General features: G+C 34.6%; 1 protein-coding gene across 8 annotated transcripts in view; it reads left to right on the top strand.

The window, feature by feature from the left end:
- Positions 1-24,320, top strand: part of PPFIA2 (PTPRF interacting protein alpha 2) — a 516,020-nt gene that overhangs the window by 373,722 nt on the left and 117,978 nt on the right. For all 8 annotated transcript variants that reach the window (XM_025402781.1, XM_025402785.1, XM_025402783.1 and 5 more), the window contains 3 exons: positions 13,851-14,072; positions 22,127-22,273; positions 23,304-23,438. In XM_025402781.1, coding sequence (XP_025258566.1) covers positions 13,851-14,072; positions 22,127-22,273; positions 23,304-23,438 — 504 coding nt within the window. The remainder of the gene's footprint in view (positions 1-13,850; positions 14,073-22,126; positions 22,274-23,303; positions 23,439-24,320) is intronic.

Raw genomic sequence — 24,320 nt, 5'->3', positions numbered from 1 at the left:
AATGTAGAATCAGTGGGAGCTCCGAGCTTGTTTTCCTGCAACCAGATGGTCCCATCTGGCAGTGATGGGAGATAGTGACAGATCGTCAGGTATTAGATTCTCATAAGGAGTGCACAACCTAGATCCCTCGCATGGACAGTTCACAATAGGGTTCACACCCCTTTGTGAATCTAATGCTGCCACTGATCTGACAGAAAGTAGATCTCAGACAGTAATGCAAGCAATAGGGAGCAGTTGTAAATACAGATCAAACTTTGTTCACACCTTTACCTCCTACTGTGCAGTCTGGCCCCAAACAGGCCACAGACCAGTATACATCCATGGCCTAGACTCTAGGCATCCCTGGTCTACTGTATTCTTATAATATACAAAGTTCCCCTAACTTAAAAAATATATATATCTTTTGGCCCTACATTTTAAATTCCTTTATAAACCTATTTCAATAAGGTTTTGCCCCACGACAGCACAGAAGCCACTCCTGCTACAGTCATCACTAAATTTATATTGCTAAATACAAGCCAATTCTCAGGCCTTGCTGTAGTTGATGTCTCAGCAGTATTTGACATAGTTAATCGTTTTCTTCCATCATACACTTTCCTCTTACCTTACCAGTGGCTATGTCTCCATCTATTTTCCTCCCTCTGACTTCTTAATGTTGGAGCATCTGACCTCTGAAGAACAGATGATAAGTCTGTCTTGGCATGATGACTCTCAGTTTCTTCTCTTTTTCTCTTCCTTTCTTCACCCCAGGGCTCAGCTCTGCACATCTTCTGTGCCTACACTCTCTCCATGATTCCAATCAATCTCATCCTATTCATATGCTAATAATTTATGAATCTTTACTTGTAGTTCAGACCCTACAACCAAACGCATATATCCAGCCACAATTGAACATCTCCACTTGTATATCTAAAAGACATGGCACACTTAAAATATCAAAAACTTACCTATTTGATATCCTCCCTTACAAAACTTGATCCATCATCTCCAGTTTATATGATGAAAACTTTGCCTTTCCAGTTGCTCAAGCAAATAATTTGAAATTACTCTTACATCCTCCCTATCTCTCACACCTCCCATCCAACTATAAAGAAATTTGATTTACTCTACCTTCAAAATATATCCAGAATCTTACCACTTCCATTGATCAGTCTGGGAACCACTGTCATCTCTCAGCTGATTTATTGTAATCAATCACCTTTTATGAGGTCTCTCTGCTTCACCCATGGGCCGTCTCCAGATTATTTTTAAAACAGCATGAATCAGAGTAATTTGTTTCCTTTTTTTTTTTTAAAAAAAAGAGTCTATGGATATATTCTAATTCTATATTTATATGGTTCATGTGATATTTTGATACAAGAGTGATGTTTTAAAACATATATCTGAACACATCAGTCATCTGCTCAAAACTCTGCAACTGCTTTCCACTTACACAAGGCTCTACATAAATCTCACTGTCTTTATCTTCTGACTTCATATCCAAATCTACCCCAGCCACACTGGCCTCTTGTTGACTTTTGATTTCCTCTTTCCTTTGTCTGAAATGCCTTTCCTCCAGATACATGGCTAACTTCCTCAAATCCATCCAGCCTTTTTTCAAATGTTGTAATATATTCTAACATAGTAATGTATTATAACACAGTATGTATTTATATACTTTACTTATTTATAATGTCTGTAATGTAGTGTCTGCCACCCCAGTTAGCGAATAACCTCCATAAATGTTAGGATCCTTGTTTTATTCCTAATGAAACTCAGGTACCTAGAATAGTTCCCAGAACATGATGAACACTTAATAATTATGTGCTCAAGAATAAGAAATAAATACCACACTGTTTTAACTATTAACTTTATACATCTTGATTCTGAGAGCTTAATCATAATATCAGCTTTTCAAATTCCATTTTTCAACCCTGTCAAGATTGTAGGGGCCAAGGAGAAAATTTTCTTCTGCCCTCTAAAAGTTTGCTGAAAATGAATTGAGAGAAGGCAGATTAGTACAAAAAAAGGCATACAAAACTTATTTTAGCACGCATATGGACATAACTGCCATTTACAAAGTATTAGACTGGAAGAGGGGCCAGAGGGCTGATACTAAAATATTCTCAACATAGGAGATATGTACGGATTCAGGAGGCACACATTTTGCAAATGATTCTTTTTGGAAACTGGGTGGGACCGACAAATTAGTGGAAAGTAAGGGGGGAAAACTGCGCAGGAACAAATATTGTTTTATTATGCAGATTAAGTCCCCTGGGTAATCTCTGGGAGCTGTCCTCTGAAGAACAGATGATAAGTCTGTCTTGGCATGACGACTCCCAATTTCTCCTCTTCTCTAGTGGTTAATCTGACAGGATTCCTGAAGAGGGGAATCTTAAGACAATTACATTCCTTGTGGAAAGAAGTGTTTTTAGCCAGATAAGGGAATCCCAGAGAGAGGGAGAAAAAGGGAGGAGAGGAAGGTCAGAGAGAGATTTGATTCTAAAGATTATTTCTGAGGCCTTTCAATTTTCAAAGCACTCAACAAGCCAAAGTCATATTTGGGGGAATCGTTTTCTGTGCCCCAACAAGATTTTTACTGGAATTGCTTAAATTAATAAATTAGCTTGGGGAGGTTATTGCCTTTATTGTATACTGTTTTATACCATGTGTACACATACCTTATGTCTCCATTCATTTATGTATTATTTTATGTTCTTCAATAAAATCGTTTAATTTTTCCCATAGAGCTCTTATAGATGATTAGATTTATTTCTAGGCATTTATAGTTACTGTAATTGTTATCTCCTTTATATGTTTTTCCTAATAAATTAATACTGGCATATAAGGATGCTATTGATTTTCCAATATTGATAAGGATTCCAGCAAACTAGCAAACCTGTCAGTTCTAAGAGTTTGCTATACTCTTGGTATTTTCTCAGTAATTAAGCAAATTGGGAGGATTTAATTTTCTCTTCTCTTCCTTTTCAGTTTTCATTTCTTATTATTGTCGAAGACTTATAAAGCTTGTAAAAGTATAGACTTTAATAATAATGCTATTCATTAATGTGATGCTTATTGTAGTAAATGGTAGATACCTTTTATCAGATTTGGAATTTCTTTTACAAGTTTTCTAAGAGGTATTATCAGAATACGATATACTCCCCTTTCAAAAGTAGTGGATTTCGTTGACAGATTTTTCTTTTAACTTTAAGTTATGTGACACATGCAGAATGTGCAGGTTTGTTACATAGATATACATGTGCCATGGTGGTTTGCTGCCCTATCAACCTGTCATCTAGGTTTTAAGCCCCACATGCATTAGGTATTTGTCCTAATGCTCTCTCACACCCCGACAGGCCCTGGTGTGTGACGTTCCCCTCCCTGTGTCCATGTGTTCATTGTTCAACTTCTACTTATAACTGAGAACATGCGGTGTTTGGTTTTCTGTTCCTGTGTTAGTTTGCTGAGAATGATGGCACATATTCTTTTGGAACTATTTTTCTTTTCCTAGGGATAAACAACTTGATTTTTTGTTTGTTTGTTTTAATTGTATGCATGCTTCTCTGACAGAAATGAAATTTTTAAAAAGAGAAAAGAAATTAAACTCTCTTGTACTTGATTAGTGTTTATTATTTCTATGCCTAACACCAATTCTTTACATATAAAATTTTTATGACCTGGATACAGGTAAGTTGAACTCTTTTTTGACTATCTAAAATATATGAGAGCTCAAGTAGTCTAAGTAACAGTAAGTCTGGTACCAGCCTCTTGAGACCAATGTTGTTCTGTCCAAGTGATCTAAAAACTTTCAAAACTTGATCAGACCAAAAAGGTGTTTTGTTTGTTTGTTTGTTTTTGTTGTTGTTTGCTTGTTTACAATTCATGAAAAGATAACTGGAAAATGTGACAAAGTAACAAGCGAGTAAAATTTTTAAAAATGCTGTTGCATATTTTTAACCCTCAAAGTATCACTTTTGAAACAAGTGTTCCCTCAAAATCAAATACCATCCATGAACCATTGCAATAACCCACTGGCATACAGGCCAAATGAAACCATCCTGTGCCAATAAATGGCCTAGTTTGGAAGTTCCGCCAGCAGTAGTGACAACCTCTACCAAAGTGATTCTTCCGGAAAAATTTTCCATTCTCCAAATTTTACCAGTTGAAGTTTAGGTTCATACTCATGTTCCCAAGTTCATCAAGATGACTGAGTCAAAGGTCTTCCAGATTCCATGCCAGAACCACCACTGGGTGTTGGACCGTAGTTCAAGTTCATACTCTTACTTCTCTCATGGTAAGTTCTCCTTGTGGACTCTTGGAGCTCCTTGTGATCTAGTCAATTGTCAGTCTACTAGCAAATTTAGAAAAACATTGAACTTCACAATTGAAAGAGGAGTACTCTGTTTTTTCCTCTCCTTCCTGAAATTTCCTGGTTACGTCAAATATCTTCCCCCTCCACTCTCTTAATATCAAGACACAGTAGAAAAGACACTTTTTGTCAGGGTTCTATTAAATATTCTTCCTTGGGATGTGGGAGCCTACTTGACTTATATTTACACATCTAAAAGGACTACTTGGTAATTCATCCAAGAAGAAAGATCCACTCTAGTGTTACTTCTTTATTTTATAGATGAACAACAACAGCAGTAACAAAACATTTGAAAACTTTCAATTGATGACTTTCTCTAAAGAAAAGAATAAACTCTATATACACAAAATAAACTCAATATACATGCATCTCATCTCTTCAAACTATACAGATTATTTAAGAATTTGACAGGTGAATGTTTTTCTCTATCAACCATTAACATGTTTATTTCATGCTGTAATGTGGGACCTAGCTATTTTTATATTTCTGATTATTATGAACATTTATCATGGCAATATTGATTTAACTGCAATGTAACAGCATCACCATGGATCAGTTTGACTGCTGTAAGAATGAAAATAAGAAACAAGGTTAGAAACAAAGAACCAGTTACAAGGTTGTTACAGTAATTCAAAGGAGAATAGATGATGCAGACAAGGGTGACAATGGTGGAGGTCATGACAGTGGGTCACATTCACATATTTTGTGAAAAGAAAGCCAACAAGTTTTTCTCATAGCTTGTATAAAAGATGGGAGAAAAAGAGAGAACTCAAGGACGACTCCACCATTTTTGGAGAAAGTGAAAAACTGGAGTTCTCACGAATTGAGTTGCGGATGAATTAAGGCAAAACATATTTGGAGTAGAAGCACGTTCTGAACACAGGTTTTAAACATATTGAGTTTGGAAAGTCTGTTTGACAGCCAAGTACAATAATTATATTACAGTTAATGTACAATAATATGTAAGTTAAGATTTAAACTTTTAATAGAGATAACAATTTTAGGAATATATATTTTGGTAGGTGAGAAAGACAACAAACATATTTTGTAAATATATAATATGGCAGGGGTGAAAGACCTTTCTGATAAAGTAACAATTGAAGAGAGTTCTACAAAGACATTCTTAATCATCTTTGATGACCCCCTACTTCACTCCACAGGTGATCTCATCCAATGTTATAACTGCTTGCAGAAAACATCCATATACTCACTATTCTTTACTGTGGGCTTATACAGTAGCTTGCCTGACACCTTTATTTTGACTAGTCATTTAAAACTGTTTTCAAAACCCAGTCCATGATTTTCCCCATCCTAACCACAAATCTGCTTCTCCTGCAGACTTTCTCTTCCCAAAAAATTGCAACACCATCTTTCTAATCAAAGACTACTAATCTTGCAGTCATCCTTGAGTCTACGCTTTTTGTCACATATCACATTCAATCCATTCAAAGAATATGACCCCTTTTATAACCTTTAGTCCTACTACCGTGGTCTAAGCCAATGTAATCTTTCACCTCTTAATTCATTTTCTTAAATTCATTTTTTTTGTCCTGTCTTTTATAAGAGGACTGAGGAATCCATTGAAAATATAAGTGAAATCATGTCACTCCTCTGCTCAACACCTTCCTATAGTTTTCATATCACCTTGAACAAAAGCCGTTCTTAAAATGATCTCAAGAATATACATCATATTTCCATCTATATCCACTCCCACCCTCTTGCTTTATTTGATACAGTCCATTCTAGCTACACTGGTCTCCTTGAAAATCATAAACCCACTTGTATCACTTTGTCTTTGACCTTTCTGTTTCCTCTGCCAGATAACTGCATGATTTATGCTTGTGTTGCAGGTTTTAGCTCAATGCTTTCTTTTCATAATCAATTCCCCTACTATAAGCTTGACCCAAATACTGCATGTGATATCATTACACTCAAGTTTGTCATTGTTTATTGAAAATTCAAATCTAACTGTACATCCTATATTTCATCTGGCAACCCTAACTGTGAGGAAGGGGAAAAAGAAAAATGGATATTGAACAAACAAGCAAAAATTGTCCATTACAGATAGGAAAGGCTTTATCTGAATTACCAAGTTTATGATGAGAGAGTAACAGTTTACCTGCAAAGTTATACATGTTACTTCCCTATTCAAATACCTTTGATGGCTCTCTGTCATTCTATCTGGTACCCAAAGTTTATTCTATTCAGTATGGAAAAACAAAGGCCATCATAATCAATGCTGTCCCTACCTTTCAAGTCTCATATTTTACCATTTCCTTATAGCACATGTTTTCTGCTCTGCATACAGGACAACTTATAATTATTCTGCATGGAATGTTCCCCTCCCTTTGCTCATGTTATTTTCTGTTCCTAGAATAAGTACTCCCCTCCTTTCCTTTACTTGAAATATAATAACTAATCTTTCAAGACCCAACTCAAAGAATATCACAAAGATATTCTCTGCTGTCTGTTCCCACAACATAAATATGAAGCAAAATAAAACTTTATGATAATACTTTATTGTAATGCATATACTTGCTTGTTTGTGTATTACTTCTCTGCTTGATAGAATTGCTTTGATGTCAGAAATGTATTATCACCTTTTAAAAAATTCTAAAACTTGTTATCTTCCACCTTACACAAAGTAAGTGCTTAATAAATATTTGTGAATGAGTAAAAATATATATTTTTTAAAATATATATAAAATATAAATTTAAAATAACATATTGCATTTGATAATTAGTAATTTCAAATATATATATATGTATTGCTTTAAAAAAATTGAAAATCTTTGTGACTTTCTGTTGGGAATTGATTTTTTTTTTTTTTTTTTTTTTGAGACGGAGTCTCGCTCTGTCGCCCAGGCTGGAGTGCAGTGGCCGGATCTCAGCTCACTGCAAGCTCCGCCTCCCGGGTTCACGCCATTCTCCGGCCTCAGCCTCCCGAGTAGCTGGGACTACAGGCGCCCGCCACCTCGCCCGGCTAGTTTTTTTTTGTATTTCTTAATAGAGACGGGGTTTCACCCTGTTAGCCAGGATGGTCTCGATCTCCTGACCTCGTGATCCGCCCGTCTCGGCCTCCCAAAGTGCTGGGATTACAGGCTTGAGCCACCGCGCCCGGCGGGAATTGATGTTTTAGAAATGACACCAGGAGCCCAAGCCATAAAGAAAAAAAATGACAAACTGGACTTTCTTAAAATTAAAAACATTTGACATTCAAAGAACACCATCATGAAAGAAAGTGAAAAGATAGTCTACAGAACAGAAAGAAGCTATTTGCAAGCCATTTGTTTCATAAAATACTTGAATCAAATATATGTAAAGAATTCATGTAAATCAACAATAAAAAATATATGTATATAAATTAACATGAAGGCAAATAATTTGAATAGACATTTCTCCAAAGAAGATATACAAATGAACATAAGTACCTGAAAAGATGTCCAATCTCATTAGTCATTAGGAAATGCAAATCCAAACCACAAGGAAATATCACTTTGCACCCACTAGAATACCTGAAATAAAAAGATAGACAATAAGAAGTTTTGGTGAAGATGTGGAAAATTAGTACTCTCATACATTGCTGGTAGGAATGTACAATGGTGCAACCACTTTGGAAAACATTTCCTCAACATGTTAAAGATAGAATTGTCATATGGTCCAGCAATTCTACTCTAGGAATCTATCCAAGAGAACTGAAAACATTTGTCCACGTAAAGACTTCTACACTAAAGTTCATGGCAGTTATTTATAGTAGCCAAAAGGTGGACATAACCTTAATGTCTATCAACTGATGTATATATAAATAACATGTAATATGTCCCCATGATGGAATACTATTCAGCAATAACAGAAATGAAGTATGGATAACATGCTACAGTACTTGAATGAAATTCAAAAACATCATGCTCAGTGCATAAAACCAGTCACAAAAGAACACACGTTCAGTGTCTCCACTTCTGTGAAAAGTCCAGAACAGTGAATCTGTATGACAGAAAGTAGTTAGTGGTTGTCTGGGGCTGTGGGTGTGTGAGTGATTGCTAATAATTATGAGATTTCCACTAGGGGTGGAAAAAATGTGAGATTAACTTATGTTTATACTTGCACAACTCTGTGAGTATACTAAACTCCACTGAACTTTTTATGTTTAAAGAGTGCATTTTATGGCATGTAAATTATATCCCAGTAAAGCTGCTTAAAATAAGTATTGACTTTTAATACAGTCATTTATCATTTAAATTAAAGTGCCACAATTTATTTTAAAGGTAAGTCAAGTTAACAGTGGTTTGGAACAAAAACAAGATCTTTTTCTAAGATATAAATCACAGTTTTAATATGACTTTTTATTCTGATATTATTAAGACACATAGTAAGCTCACCATAGAATATATTTAAGGTCATGAGAATAAATAAAAGATTATATATTTTCTACAAATACAAGTTTCATAAGCACTACAGAATAAAAATTGAGAGTTTTAAAATCTTCTCATGGGTAATCCCAACACAATACCATAAAGACTATGCAGTGAACATTTACTGCTTAATGGAATTTTAAAAGTTAGCATTTTAAAAGTGTTTTATTTTAATTGCCTGATTGCTCTCTATAGTTAGTTAAATTTCTCTTACCTTGAGCCCATTTAAAAGTATGCAATGTGCTTGTTAAGTGCATTAACAAGATTTTAATGGAGCACAGGTGCACAGAATTGGAACAAACAATTTTCAAATTAGAAAATAAATATCGTTCATTTGCACTGAATAAATATTTATCAATATTATATATATAATACATTATATATATATAATATATATTATTCAGCATGTATAATTTTAGCCTGTTGATTTATATGTTGTGATTAGAGGCAATATGGTAAAGGAGTAAATTAACTGAACTGGGAATAAAAGTTCTGCATTTTAATTCAGATCATCTGTATGTGATTACCTGAGTCTCAGTTTCTCCAAAATTCTTTAGAGCTCTAGAATCTTAAATATGATTTTTCAATTCCATAAAACATTTTTCAAAATAAAAATTTATTTTTCAAGGTTTTTATAGTTTTTTAAACAAATTTACTAATGTACAAGTAACATATAATTTACGTGCACAATTCTGTCAATTTTGATAAATATATGTGCCTTCATAAACACCCAAATCAAGATAAAGAACATCCCCATAAACCTTAGAAGTGCTCTCATGCCCTCTTGAAGTCAACCCCACCTCCCCCATTCCACCTCCCATCCCAGGCAACAACCAATCTGCTTTCCTGCCATTAGAGATTAGGATGATCTTTTCTAGAATTTCAGATAAATTAAATCACACATCATGTACTCTTTTGTACATAGCTTCTATTTCTCAGCATAATGTTTTTGTGATTCATTCATTCTATTGGAGAGATCAGTAATGTGTTTGTTTTCATTGTACAAACATATCAAGTTATATTTGTTTACCCCAAGAATACAATAGTTTCTCCTATTTTTTAAGAAATGTTTTTGAATTTAATTATTTAGCATGAATGCATTGTAGTTTTATTTATAGTATGTAAACATTATTTCCAAGGATCCCTGTTGGTTACTAAATTATCTCTTAAGATACAAGTTGAATCTACAGACCTAATTCTGTGAAGATATCATTCCATATCTGAACATAGAACTGCTGTATTGTGGGTGACAAACTCTATTTAATAAAAGGGGTAAGTGATGTTACGAATATGTGGGAATGTTGGAGTGTGTACTGCATTTCATTAATCACATCTCCCTTTAGAGTCTCTATTCCCCTTTCTGCTGGAAATGTTGCTGGTTGAAGGATCAGAGCTGAACATTTCTCTCAGAATTGCTCTTCGAGGAAGGGAATTGTGAACTTCTACAGTACACAGCTATCTGTACATTGAACTCAGAAAGGCCAGTTTATAATCATTAGGCAGCACTCAAGATCTGGATTAGGAAAGACTGGTGAAATCAATTGCCAGTCAGTTATTTCCAAATTTGAGATAACTGAGGTATGATAACTGATTTTAGAGGGGTTTTGCCATAATTTTAAATATCTTCAAATCCTGTATACAGTCTACAGGTAACTAGACAAGTGTAAGATTTATTAGAACTTCTGCCTTATCACATTGAGAAATTCCTCCAGTCAACTTTAAAAAGGCAATTGTCTCTGTCTTTCTCTGCTCTTTTAATTTTGATTCGCTTAGCTATTTCTCCACACTCTCACATTGCATTAGGTTATTGGACTTACACTACTTCTTTCCATTTGCCTGCATTTCCTTTCTCTGTGTTTTATCTTTCTCACTGCTTTTATGATGCTTTCTGTTCTTCCCATTCTTCTATAGTCCATTCTGCTCTATGTGTCATTTGCATTCCTAAATATCATGAGCCATGCAATATTGTGCAATAAAAAACACAGGGCTTAAGGGGGTAATGAAGTTTATGGCACAACCCTAAAAACTTTATCAGTGTCACATTAAAATAAAGGTAAAAAAGCTAATAAAAATGGTAGCACAGTTTTACACCTGTTAAATAGTTAGAAATTGCACAAATACAGTGATAAGCATTTTTTTTTTCCCTGAGAAAAAGCTGAAGTTTGCTTGTGGAGTTAGAAGACTTAAAGGCTTTCATTTCTTGTGAAGTTGTAGAAGGAAGGGTATCCGAAATCAGACAGAAAGTTGTAACACAGGTGTTGATGGGCAAATTTCTAACATACATGGGACACTGAGGTCAGTTTTAGATATTTGAGGAATGGGCATGTGTGCGTTTTATGTGTTCTTACGTGGCTTGTTTCAGCCAGGTGTGGTTTCCTCTGTTTAGCCAGTGCTTCTCAGGAACAAAATTGCATGTTAAAAAACACAAAAAAATTACATTACATTGAAATTGTTTTCTAATATATCAATCATGTTGAAAGAAATTCATGTTTTTAAACAAGTGCTTAAAAAGTGAGCAGAAATAAGAGTACTTTCTGTTTTCTCTCTATACTTTCTGTTTCTACTTTTTTTTTTTCTCTTAGTTATTTCTCCTAAATTGCTGCACTGTCCTCACTACAAAACTTCTCCAATGTAGCTAGGCTGAGGAGCATACTTTTATTTATTATTATTATTTTATTTTTATATTTTTATTTATTTGTTTATTTTATTTATTTATTTTTTGGTCAGAGTCTCACTCTTTCACTTAGGCTGGAGCACGCTAATGCAATCATGGCTCACTACAACTTGGACCTTGCTCAAGCAATCTGCCCACCTCTGTCTCTCTAGTTGCTGGGATTATGGGTGCATGCCACAACACCTGGGTAATTTTTCTATTGTTTAGAGATGGAGTCTCCCCATGTTGCCCAGGCAGGTCTCAAACTCCAGACATCAAGTGATCCTCCTGCCCCGGCCTCCCAAACTACTGGGATTACAAGAGGGAGCCACCGCATACAGCCCATACTTTCTTTTCTTTTCTTATTTATGTATATATGTGTGTATTTATTTATTTAAAGGCTGTAAGGCTCTGTTGCCCATGCTGGAGTGGTGTGGCATGATCATGGTTCACTACAGCCTCAAACTCCTAGGCTCAAGCCATCCTTTTGCCTCAGCCTCTTGAGCAGCTAGAACAACAGGTGCATGCCACCACACCCTCATTTTTTTTTTTAATTTTTTTCTAGAGATGAGGTGTTGCTATGCCACCCAGGCTGGTCTCAAATTCATCACCTCAAGCAGTCTCCTGCCTCAACCTCCCAAAGCACTGAGATTACAAGAGTGAGCCGCAACACCCGGCCTCTTAATTTTTAATTGACAAATAATAAATGTACATATTCGTGAGATACAATGTAAAGTTTTGATATATGTATACAATGTGGAATTATTCAATCAATTTAATTAACATATCCGTCACTCGCTTACTTACCATTTTTGTGGTGAGAGCACTTAAAATCTACTCTTCTAGCAATGTATTATTTATTATTAACTATAGTCATCATGCTGTGTCATAGAACATTATTCTTATTGTACAGTTGAATCATTTTACGCTTTGACTAACATCTCCCATTAACTCATCACAGCCATCCTCTTTTTCCAGGCTCTGGCAACCACCGTTCTACTAACAACTTCTATGCGTTTGACTTTTTTAGATTCTACAGATAAGCGAGGTGAAGAAGAATTTGTCTTTCTGTGCCCGGCTGATTTCACTTAGAATAATGTCCTCCAGGTTCATCCATGTTGTCACAAATGACAGAATTTCCTTCTTTTTAGAATCTGAATAGTATTTCATTGTGTATGCATACCACACTCACTTTTATCCATTCATTCAGTGATAGACACCTAGGTTGATACCATTTATTGGCTATTGTAAATAATTCTGCATTGAACATGGGAGTGCAGATCTCTCTTCCACACACTGATTTCAATTCCTTTAGTTATATACCCAGAAGTGAGATTTCTGGATTCTATGATAATTTTGATTTTTTGAGGAACTCTCATACTTTTTTCCATAGTGGCTATACTAATTTACATTTTTACTAGTAGTGCACAAGGGTTCCATTTTCCCACATTCTTATTCTCTCACCAACACTTACTGGCTTTTTGCTAATAGCCATTCTAACAGGTATGAAGTGATATCTCATTGTGGTTTTAATTTGCATTTCCCTGATGCATTGTTGGTATTGAGCATTTTTTCATATATCTGCTGGTGATTTGTATGTCTTCTTTTGAGAAATGTTTATTCAGGTCTCTTCCCTGTTTCTTAATCTGAGGATTTCTTTTCTTTCTATTGAGGTGTTTGAGTTGTTTATATATTTTGGACTTTAGCTGTAGGGCATACTTCTGAAGATTTACTTTTAGAAAACCCTGGTTTCTATGCAGTCCTTTCGGAAAGAAGAAAAATTATCTCTCAAAATATTTAACCCCTTTTAGCATCCTTCCTGTGGGTTGTGTGCACACATGATTTTATGTTAATAGTAATATAGAAATCAAAACTTTTCTATGCTATATGTTTGTTCCAGCTAGGTCAGATTCACAGCAGGAATAATCTTTAATAAAAAATATTTGGTAAGTTCTTTTCCTGGGCATCATTGAAAATAAAACTTAAAAATTTACAAAGGATCTTGAACAAAGATTTTTAAATTGCACACTTTATAGGTCCTTACCTATTAATTAAAAATAATGTGTGGTGTTATATCAATATAGTATTGTAAATTAATAATAAACTATATATCTAATTGATCAAATAGTAGCTAGTACTTAATGTTTAGGGTACCTTAGTGTTTTATGCTATGTTTTACATTTAGAGAGAACATAGCATAGTTTCCATTTCAAATACATCTATTAAACTGATTGAAAATTACTGATCTACCTTCATATTTTAATGTCAATTAACAGTTTCCTCAGAAACTTAGTTTTTTGGCAAAGCTAGTTCTTTTCAGAATTTCTTATTTCTCAGTGTGAAAGCAGTGTCAGTTTAATTTCTTTAAGTTTATTTTAAATTTTAAATGAAAGATGAAAATTCTTAAGTGCCATTTCTTTTTCTATTCCTGCAGCGTTTGTCCAATGGTTCTATAGACTCAACCGATGAAACTAGTCAAATAGTTGAACTACAAGAATTGCTTGAAAAGCAAAACTATGAAATGGCCCAGATGAAAGAACGTTTAGCAGCCCTTTCTTCCCGAGTGGGAGAGGTGGAACAGGAAGCAGAGACGGCAAGAAAGGATCTCATTAAAACAGAAGAAATGAACACCAAGTATCAAAGGGACATTAGGGAGGTAAGTGATTCATCTTACTTTCAGTCTTTGATTTCTGAATGCTGCTTCTGAGATACTGTTTCCATAATTTCCCTTTATGACCATACACTTTTTACTTCCCAAAAGACCATAGTTTGGCATGCATTATATGAGTTATGAAACTTGTTCAATAGGGCAAACAGTTTGCTTCGTGAGAGCTTTAAATATATATGGAAAGAAATATGTGCTGTCAAGGGTCAGATATAACAAAGACATTCTGAAGCTGTTAATAAATTTTTTTAAACATAAGCTTTTAATTTTAAATAACCCTAAATATGTGTATGAATCATGAATTACTATACTCATACTCTTAGCATATAGAAGTACTACAAAAATGCTTCAAATGTTTCCATTGCTTGTTTTTGTTTTGTGTCATGAAGGTGAATGTATCTCTGTTAATATGCATATACACGCGTATGTATAAGATAACCTTTCTTTGTCTATATATTAAATTCCTATTAGACATAACATCCCTTTTTCTACTTAAAACAAAAGTGAGTACTTTAGTCACTTCTCAGCCTCTTGGCTAATATCAAGTGAAAAAAGAGAGTACTTTAAGTTACTACAAAAGATACTAGGAGACGTTTGATTTGTAACACTGTCAAATCATTTTACCTGCTAAGGTGAAAGTTTAGAATCTTTTCACTTTTTCACCTTTTCACTCACAACTAAAAAGAAAATTATATTTGTGGAAATTGAGTTTTCTGACTTTTTGCCTTTTCCATTTTTACATATTTTAAATGTATTTGTATCTTTTAAAAATATTTTTTGTATCTAATTAGCTAGTTGTTCATCAAGTTGGCCCTATTCTATGTACCCAATTCTTTTCTTACCATTCTCTTATAAGCCAATTTTATCTTACTTTTTCCCTGACTGTTCCACCAAAACTCTTCTCATAAAAGTCATTATTGGCCTCCATGTTACTGAATCCGGGGTTCAATTCTCAGTCCTCTTAAGCACTTGATCCATTTTCCAGAGGACTTCCTCACTGGGCTAATAGCACATTCTCCTCTCCTGGTTTTCATCCGTATTTACTTGCTTACCTCATCGCAGGCTCTTTTACTGCTTCTGTTTCTCCTCCCCTACCTTGGAGTGTCTTCCCTTCTCCACCTACTTTTATTTCCCTGGTAAATTTCTGCAGTCTCATGGCTCCAAAAGCCACCATCATCTTAGGACTCCCAACTAATATCTCCAGCTTGTTCTTCTTTCCTAATTTCCCGATGTTTCTCTCTCAATCACTAAGGGATATCTCAAAATTAGCATTTTCAAACTCTTTTCTTGATGTTTTCTCAACAAACCAGACCCTCCTGCAGTCTTCCATATCCATTATTGTTGTTGCTTAGGCCAAAAGTCTTGGAGCTGTCCTTAAGATCTCTCCCCTCACACACTTGGTTTGATTCAGCAATAAATCCTGTTATCTACAATTTCAAAATATTCATAATGGGACCTCTTCTCAGAATCTTCGTGGCTTTTTCTTTTTCTACACAATCACTTTCTCTCAGTGGATTATTTCAATAGTCATCTGTTCCCTGGTGGTCTTGCTCATGCCTTCAGCTCACCTCAGTCTGTGCTCAACACAGCAGCTTAAGCTGCCTGCCTGTAAGTCAGTTCATGTCATTTTTCTGCTTAAAACATTTTAATGACTACCTATTCTACTTACAGTATTATCAAAGCCCTTACAGTGCTCTATAAGCCATATACAATCTCTCTAATACCACCTTCCTGACCTCCTGGAGATCATCTACTGTCTCATCCGACCATGCTCTGCTCAACTGGAGTGACCTCTTAAGCAAGCCAGACCTGTTTTATTACATTTTCTTTTCTCTCTGCCTTTTGTTCAATGTTGTTTTCTCAGTGAAATGTCCCCTGACCTTGCTATGTACACATATACACTCTCCTTCTTTTGTTTGCTTATCCCACAGGACTTTCTATCACCTGACACAATGTATATTTATTTTACTGATATAGTTGGTTATCATATGCCTCCCTCCCCAACTATTCCTAAACATCTATAAGGGCTAAGATTTTTTTTTCTTGTTTTGTTCACTGCTGTCTTCAGAGTACCTATGCAGCTATTGATTGTATAATAGGCACTCAAAAAATCTTTGCTGAAAGAATAGATATTTATAAGTAAATATCAGAAGGTGTGAATGATATCAGAATATGTACTAAGATGATGCCTACTAGCAAAACAAAACAAAAAGAGATAGATGAAGCATGAAGTGGTAGACTGCTCCACTGCAACACAGATAATGATACAACTTTTTATGAATTAATAGTTCATGGCTGCATCTCTCCTCTTCATCCAACTCAGAGAGTTCTTAAAGACAGTTTAACCTCTCTTCTGTATCACTAATAAGGAATTACTGGGATTTCTGGCTATCAAATCATCGGGCTCACTTCTTGATCTGTTGTTCATTCTCTCTGTCTTCATTCTCTTGGTTCTGGAGATATAGATGATTTCCTTTCATTTTAGTACTCATTGCTCTGTTAATGCTCATCTAATCCAGCATCACTTACAGGTAAGGTCCAACATCCAATTCCCATTTTCTTACTGCCCATTTAAAAATAACTCCTTGATACTAATAGTCTCGGAATGTAGGTGACAAAACGCCCAGTCAGATGGAAAATGCACTCCTCTGATGCCAGGTGTTCTTTGATTAAGAATCTATTCTCATGGGCAAAACGTTCTCCTTTCGTGTGGAATTATTTTAAAATACAACTACTCTTATCAGCCCCATCGTGTCTATGTTTATATTTTGGAAGAGTTTCTGGAGAAAGGAATATCTCTCATCACCCACCTTTGAAAGGAGATTGCAAACACAAATATTTTCAGAGCCAGGCTGGCAATGGAAAAGTAGAAAGTGCCAGGTGCAAGACAGTAGGAAGTGATGGCATTGATGAGACCTGTGAAAGGGCCTATACTCAGCCTGCATTACTGGATGTATCACTTTTTTTTTTTGTATGCACACACACACACACACACACAGAGCACTGTGAAGGCTAAATAAACTAATTCTGAAATATTCAGGTCTCAAGACCCAGGCCTGTGGCTTATGAAGTATTTTTTAAGGAACAGTCACATGTGAAAACTATTACAGTTGTGTTACATGGAAATTCTCAAATTCCTCACAACTGGCAAAAAGGGGAAATGCTAATTATTATCTCCATTTTTCTCAGATGAGAACCATAAGGTTCAGTGAGGTAAAGTAACTTGCCAAAGGTCTATGCAGTTCTCTCCCCAGCAGCACAGAAGAGAAACAAGATCAGCATGGCTTCAAAACCTGTGCTTCTTCCACTATGAACTACTTCCAAAATCAACACAGCGTAATAATTAATTCAGTGATAGCAATTATCATAAAATGCAGCTACAATATAACTGTTCTCTAAATAATCGATATTTGGATCTTTTTTTTTTTCCAATAAGCAAGAAGATGTGAAAATCACATAGTTAAAAAAAACAGATTACTTAGCACTTAAAGCTTTTATTTTCTTGAATAATATTTTACTGGGTTATGGTCACAGAGAGTCAACTGGATTGCAAGTTTCTTTTTCTTTTCTTAATTATTCTCTTAAAACATTATTTATTTATTTTAGAGACAGAGTCTTGCTCTGCTGTCCAGGCTGAAGTGCAGTAGTGTTTTCAGCTCACTACAACCTTGAACCTATGCTCAAGCAATCCTCTCACCTCAGCCTTTGGAGTAGCTAAGACTACAGGGCATGTGTCATGATGTCTGGAAAATTTTTGTATTTTTGTCGAGACAGGGTCCTACTATGTTGCTCAGGCTGGTCTCAAATTCCTGGTTCAAGCAATCCTCCCACCTCATCCTCCCAGTGGACTATGATTATGGGCGTAAGCCACGGATTGCAAGTTTCTTAATAGAAAAAAATAAGCTCCCTTTTCTTGATACTCGTATAACATTTCTAACATAGTATAATTTATAAATTGTACAGGTAATAAATGTTTGTTGTAATAATTGAGGAAAAATTAGGAAATAAGAAAAAAACAACCACATAATAAAAAATGGAAAGGTAATTTGCTTTGCATGTGAGGACATTCTAAGGTATCTAAAAATGAACTATTATTTTGAGTAGCAAAAACTGCATTTACTTTTGCAACAATCTAATTTATAAATATGTTCCACTGATGGCTTCAGAATATATTTTTGTAATTTTTCTTTGTCAAAAAAGAAACCTATCCAAAATTTACTTTCGTTTTACATTTTGTCTTCAAACGAAACTCCTTAAATTGATTTTGACCTATGAAGAATAGGTGAGTTGGATTAAAGCTAGACACAACACTCAAATTAGAAAAATAGACAATCTTATAAAAGTAGCTTATCTCTCCAGTTTTTAATCAAGAGGATTATTAATTATGTATGGATAATAATATATTACATACATAGCTGTGCAAATAGCTAAAATTTTCGGTGGAGTATTTTAATTACATTTTGTTTTGTGAATAAAACCATCTTGTATTTCCAACTTCCTATTAACAGTTCTTCAGAATTTCACTATGTGATTAAATGAATTAAATACATATCAGTGTTGCCTTTTCTATTATCTGAAACATGTAGTTATATTTTTCACCTTAATAGATCTAAATTACCAGAGAGTTATATTTATTAGATACAAAAAATATGAAATTTATATATAAACTTCAGGTCAAGAGATAATTGAATCTTTAGTTTTTCTCATTTTTTGTAGGTAGCAAGTTTTAGGGACTAGAAAAAGCTCCCTTTTTTGAATTTTTCAAATGACAGAGGGATAAGCTATTTCTCTGACTTGTAAATCCAGTTTATTTTTGGCAACACAGCCTGCAGTTAAAAATTGAATCTCCCACATGAATCACTGAATCAAAAAATGCAGTACCAAAATTACAAAATGCAAAAATTCCTGCATGTAATGTATGTCATAGAGTGAGATCATCTAATTGTGTACATAAGAGTAATTAATAATAAAAAAAGACTATTATTTATCGAGGGTGTTTTCTACATGAGACAGCATACAAAGCACTTCCTGAGTCCTAACAGCAATACTATGTGCTACATATTAGAATCTCAAGTCACATAACATATGAAGAAGGTGAAGCACAGAAAAGGTGAGCAACATTGACCCTTGTAACAGAGTTAGTAAGTGTCCCGAACTAGCATTTGGAGCAAGTATGTACTACTTCAATGCTCATGTTCTTGAGAAATGTGTGTATGTCTTTTGTTGATTTTATTGCTGTTAAAATGTAGTAAGAAGTTTATTTATACAGGTTAGCTTTAGACTTTTCTCTTCAGGCCACGAAATTTTCCCAGAGTTCTGTTTGCAAGTGAAACGGACAGAATACAATATTTAGCACTCTGAAAGGATCCTCTAAGATAAAAACTCTACCATCACTGAGATAAAAAATATATAAAGTAGAAAACGTCAAAAGTGAAAATAAGAAGTGTTTTAAATAATAGACATTATTTGGGATGCCTAAAATCTAGGGGTATGTATATAATATTTCTTAAAAATTAGTCTGGCTAATTTTTGCTGAATTCATAGATTAAATTTAATTTTTTATTTTTGCACTTTAATGTCAACATAATTAACCAAGTAGCTTTTGACTGGGTCTTGATGGTCAGTATGATTGAGCTAGACAAAGACGACAAAACATATTCCAGGTAGACATGAAGTCACAGAGTGCATTAGTTTTGTAGGGCTGCCATAACAAATTGCCACAAACTGGATGGCTTAAAACAACCATAATTTAGTTACTCACTGTTTTAGAGGCTTTAAGTCTGAAATCAATGTTTCAGCAGGGCCATATTCTCTCTGAAGGCTCTAGTGAGATCTTCTTCACCCCTTCTAGCTTCTAATGGTTACTGGCAATCATTGGCATTCTTGACTGGTAGCAGTATAACTCTGTATAACTCCATTCTCTGACTGCCTTCCTCCTTCTTCCCCGTATTTCTCTGTCCCCAAATCTCCTCCTTATAAAAACATCAGTCATTGGATTTAGGGCCTATCCTAATCTTGTGTGACCTCATCTTAACTTGATTATGTCAACAAAATCTTATTTGCACATAAGGTCACATTCATAGGTTCAGAGTGGACACAAATTTTGGGGGGATGTTATTAGCCCCAGTACACAGAAGTAAGGAAGTATCAGGTCACAAAACCACTTTTTTTTCTAGGCTTTGTAGCTCAGATTTTACCCTGAAGATGGAGGGGAAGAAATAAAAGTACTGAAACCAAGAAGCAGTATGATCAGAGTAGCATTTAGAAATATCTCTTGGGCAGCAGGGTGGAGGAAAAGTAAGGAGAATAAAAGACAAAAAATACAAGAGAGAGAGCTAACTTGTAGGTGAGCAGGAGACTAGGGACAACACGATGAGTTTCATGGTGGATCTATTACTTTTTTTTTTTTTTTTTCTTGGAATTCAGTCTTGCCCTTCGCCCAGGCTGGAGTGCAGCAGTGCAATCTTGGCTCGCTGCAACCTCCGCCTCCCAAGTTCAAGTGATTCCCAGGCCTTAGCCTCTCCAAATAGCTGGGATTACACACATGTGTCATGATGCCCAGCTAAGTTTTTTGTATTTTTAGTAGAGACGGAGTTTCACTATGTTGATCAGGCAGGCTGGTCTTGAACTCCTGACTTCAAGTGATCTGCCCACCTTGGCCTCTCAAAATTCTGGGATTACAAGTGTGAGCCATCACCTCTGGCTGATCTATTACTTTTTAATTAATTTTAATTTTTTATGTATACAAAAATTTTCAAAGTCAAATAACGGCATGTATAAAGATGGTACATATATAAACACACACAGCATCTCACTTCAAGTTTTCATCCCATTTCCCTGAAATTCTTAATGTCAACCCTTTTATCCACTACTTCTGGTATTTTCTCTCTTTATTATTTAAACAAAATTTATGTCTTGCTATTTTATTAGATTAGGACATTACCTATTTTATTCCTTATTTTACTTTTTCTTCTGCCTGTCCTTTCATTAGAGTTATCATCTGAAAAAAAAAAAAAAAAAAGAAAGAAAGAAAATTGGAAGAAAGGCTGTCTGCTTATCTGATTATTATAGGTGATGGGACTGGCTCTGGACCCTGTAGGAAAGTGGCAAAGGCACTGATTAGGAATAAGTGATGAAATGATTCTGGATAATAAGATATGGAAACTATTGCCATTTCCTCAATTCCAGGATTCTTATACAAAGAAGCTTCCCACATTCTCAGGAAACCATTCCAGGCCAATGAGCCTCACTTCTGCACTTGATTTTCCCCCAACATCTTGTCAATAAAGTAGGTTATCTAACTACCAATAAATTTCCACGTAAGCTGTGAGTAAGGTAAAATTATCTCCATATTACTACCTATAAATTTTATTATTTAAAAATTACTGTTTAAAATATTATCAATGCCATGATTTTCTCCACTTGAACTTGATTTTTTCATATGTTTATGCATCCTTGGAATTCTTTAAACTCTTATGTAATTGAAACATATATAACTAGGTAAATGGTTAAGAGTCTAAGTCAGTTGGTAAACTTGTAAATAAGATCCAAATGTACTATTTTTTGTTTTTTGTGGCCTGCTGTTTTAACCACATAGTTCCTCTTTCTTAACATAAAGGTAAGAATACGGATGGTATTTGTTATCTATTTGAAGATTGCTTTACAATTTAGAACTGTAGTCGCCATTTTAACAATTTTATGATTTGCAACTCTACTCATAATTGTAATTAATTTTACTGCATAATGAACTAATTTATCTGCCACTTCTCTTACAAGAGTGCCAGTTCTACAGTAGACAGTTTCAAAAGCTGCTCCATTGTATTCTTAGACAGCAAAATGCTTTTGGTTAACCAAAGATACAAAAATAATTCTGACAACTAAGTTGGGAAAAGTCACCTGAAATCTTGCATTCCTTCAATGAAAAGAAAGGAATGAGTATTTATTTCAAGAATGCAATAGTTTTTATGTTTCTTTTTTATTTAACAAGATAATAATTAAACAATCTGAGAATCTGACTTGCTTTTTTAAAATTATTTTAATTGTAGGCCATGGCACAAAAGGAAGATATGGAAGAAAGAATTACAACCCTTGAAAAGCGTTACCTCAGTGCTCAGAGAGAATCTACCTCCATACATGACATGAATGATAAACTAGAAAATGAGTTAGCAAATAAAGAAGCTATCCTACGGCAGGTTCAGTATCTCTGTCTTGGTTTTTTTCTGGTCCATGCATTCTTATCATTCTCACAAAACAGGGAGTAAATAAAATAGGGTACTTCTTGACAGATGTTTGAGTAATCATTCTCTAAAATTTAAAATTCTCTGGCAAAACAAATATGATTTTCAGTGTGAAATTTCCTTTCTAGAAAGATAAATTATTTATCTGAATAATAATACAAGTAATGACTATGACTTACTTTTCATATAGGCATGAGCCAGAAATTGTGCTAAACAGTTTTCGTGTATTACCTCACTTAATTCTAACCACCACCTATGAAGTAGGTAGAGTTATTGTACTGAAGACACTACAGTTCAGAGACAGTCACACTTTCCCAAGATCATACATCTACTAAACACCAGAGCCAATAGTGGAATCCTAAGTTTATTGGGCTCTAGAGCAGAAATAGGCAAACTATAGCTATGGGCCAAAGCTGGTTGGTTGCCTTCTCTTGTTAATCAAGTCTTATTGGAACACAGCCATGCCCAATCATTTAATCATTGTCTATGACTGTTTTTGTGCTACAATACAGTTGAGTATTTGGGATTGAGGCCATATGGTACATGAGGCCTAAAATTTTTACTATCTGACCTGTTACTGAAAATGTTTGCCAACCTTATCTCCAGAGCCTGGATCATCATGCTACAGTACCTCTCCCACTCCAGTCTAAATACTATGATTTTCAATATTTTGCTATGGTGGTATATCTGATGTCTTAGTACTGAGCCATATTCCCTTTGTTAAAATTTATACTCATGAGTAATTTCTTTCCTTTTTGCTGCCAGTGGTAAGAACTTTTTCATTGTTTTAATGTGCTTAAATTTGTGAAGGAAATGGATAAGCAATATATGAAAACAAGACAACAATCAACACTTTGCACATTTAGGTGTGGTAGTGGCTGATTTTAAATCTAAAATCATGGCTGAAGTGCAAAGCCCCCGGCGACTGGTGTTTGCTATCCAAACTCTGACTCTTTAAGTGTCTCTGCTCCCATTCCCATTTCAGATGGAAGAGAAAAACAGACAGTTACAAGAACGTCTTGAGCTAGCTGAACAAAAGTTGCAGCAGACCATGAGGAAGGCTGAAACCTTGCCTGAAGTAGAGGCTGAACTGGCTCAGAGAATTGCAGCCCTAACCAAGGTACTGCACTAGAACAATTGGTCAACCTAGATATATTTGTCGAAAGGATTAGCAATCAAAATGAAATGTATAAAGATTTTCTATAGGCTTTATGAAAATTAAGTTTATTTAATCTTTATTATATGTCTGTTATTAAGTCAGTTTTTTCTTGTCATACATATTTATGCCAGCAGGAATAATTGTTATACAAATGTGATGATCCCCCTGCCTATTTAAACATTAACAAAACAAGTAAAATTTCATGTCATTGTTATAGTTACTTTTCCATGGTAATATTTGTGTAAGAATAATCCTGGAGACAAACAAAAACGATAATGTTATCTATATGAGACATAACAATTTAACAGGCTTCACATCAATTGCTATTAGAAGTATACAAAATATCATAACTTTTTGATTCCTCCCCAACTACAGTATAAAACTTGTTAGAAGTGGGAAGTTAGACTTATAAAAGTCTGAGGTCTAAACAATTAAACAGTCAGAAAGCGGTTTTACAGTTGTAATTTCCTCTGAAAATTAAAATCAATAATACTCTGAAGAATGTTCAAAATTTTCTGTGTAATATGGCTGGTAGATTCTGCAACTATCTGAATATTTTGGAATTTTACAAGCATTATAATGTTTAAAAGGACTATTCTGACCTCTGACAGTCAAACGGAAATAGTATCATTTTGAAGTGTGTGTACATGTCACAAGTTATATAAAAGCGCATTTTGTCACTAAAAGCCTGTTTGACATTTGATATGAATTCAAAAATAATCACACAATTTATATTTTTACACAATCATTAATATTTGCTAAGTTTTCAAGGCCACTAAAGTAAATGAGTATGATAGGTATTTGGACTTCAAGTTTAAAATTATGGGATTAGGATTTACCCAA

Source organism: Theropithecus gelada, chromosome 11 (assembly GCF_003255815.1).
Source record: "Theropithecus gelada isolate Dixy chromosome 11, Tgel_1.0, whole genome shotgun sequence".
NCBI lineage: Eukaryota > Metazoa > Chordata > Mammalia > Primates > Cercopithecidae > Theropithecus > Theropithecus gelada.
This window is presented reverse-complemented; position numbering and strand designations above follow the sequence as displayed.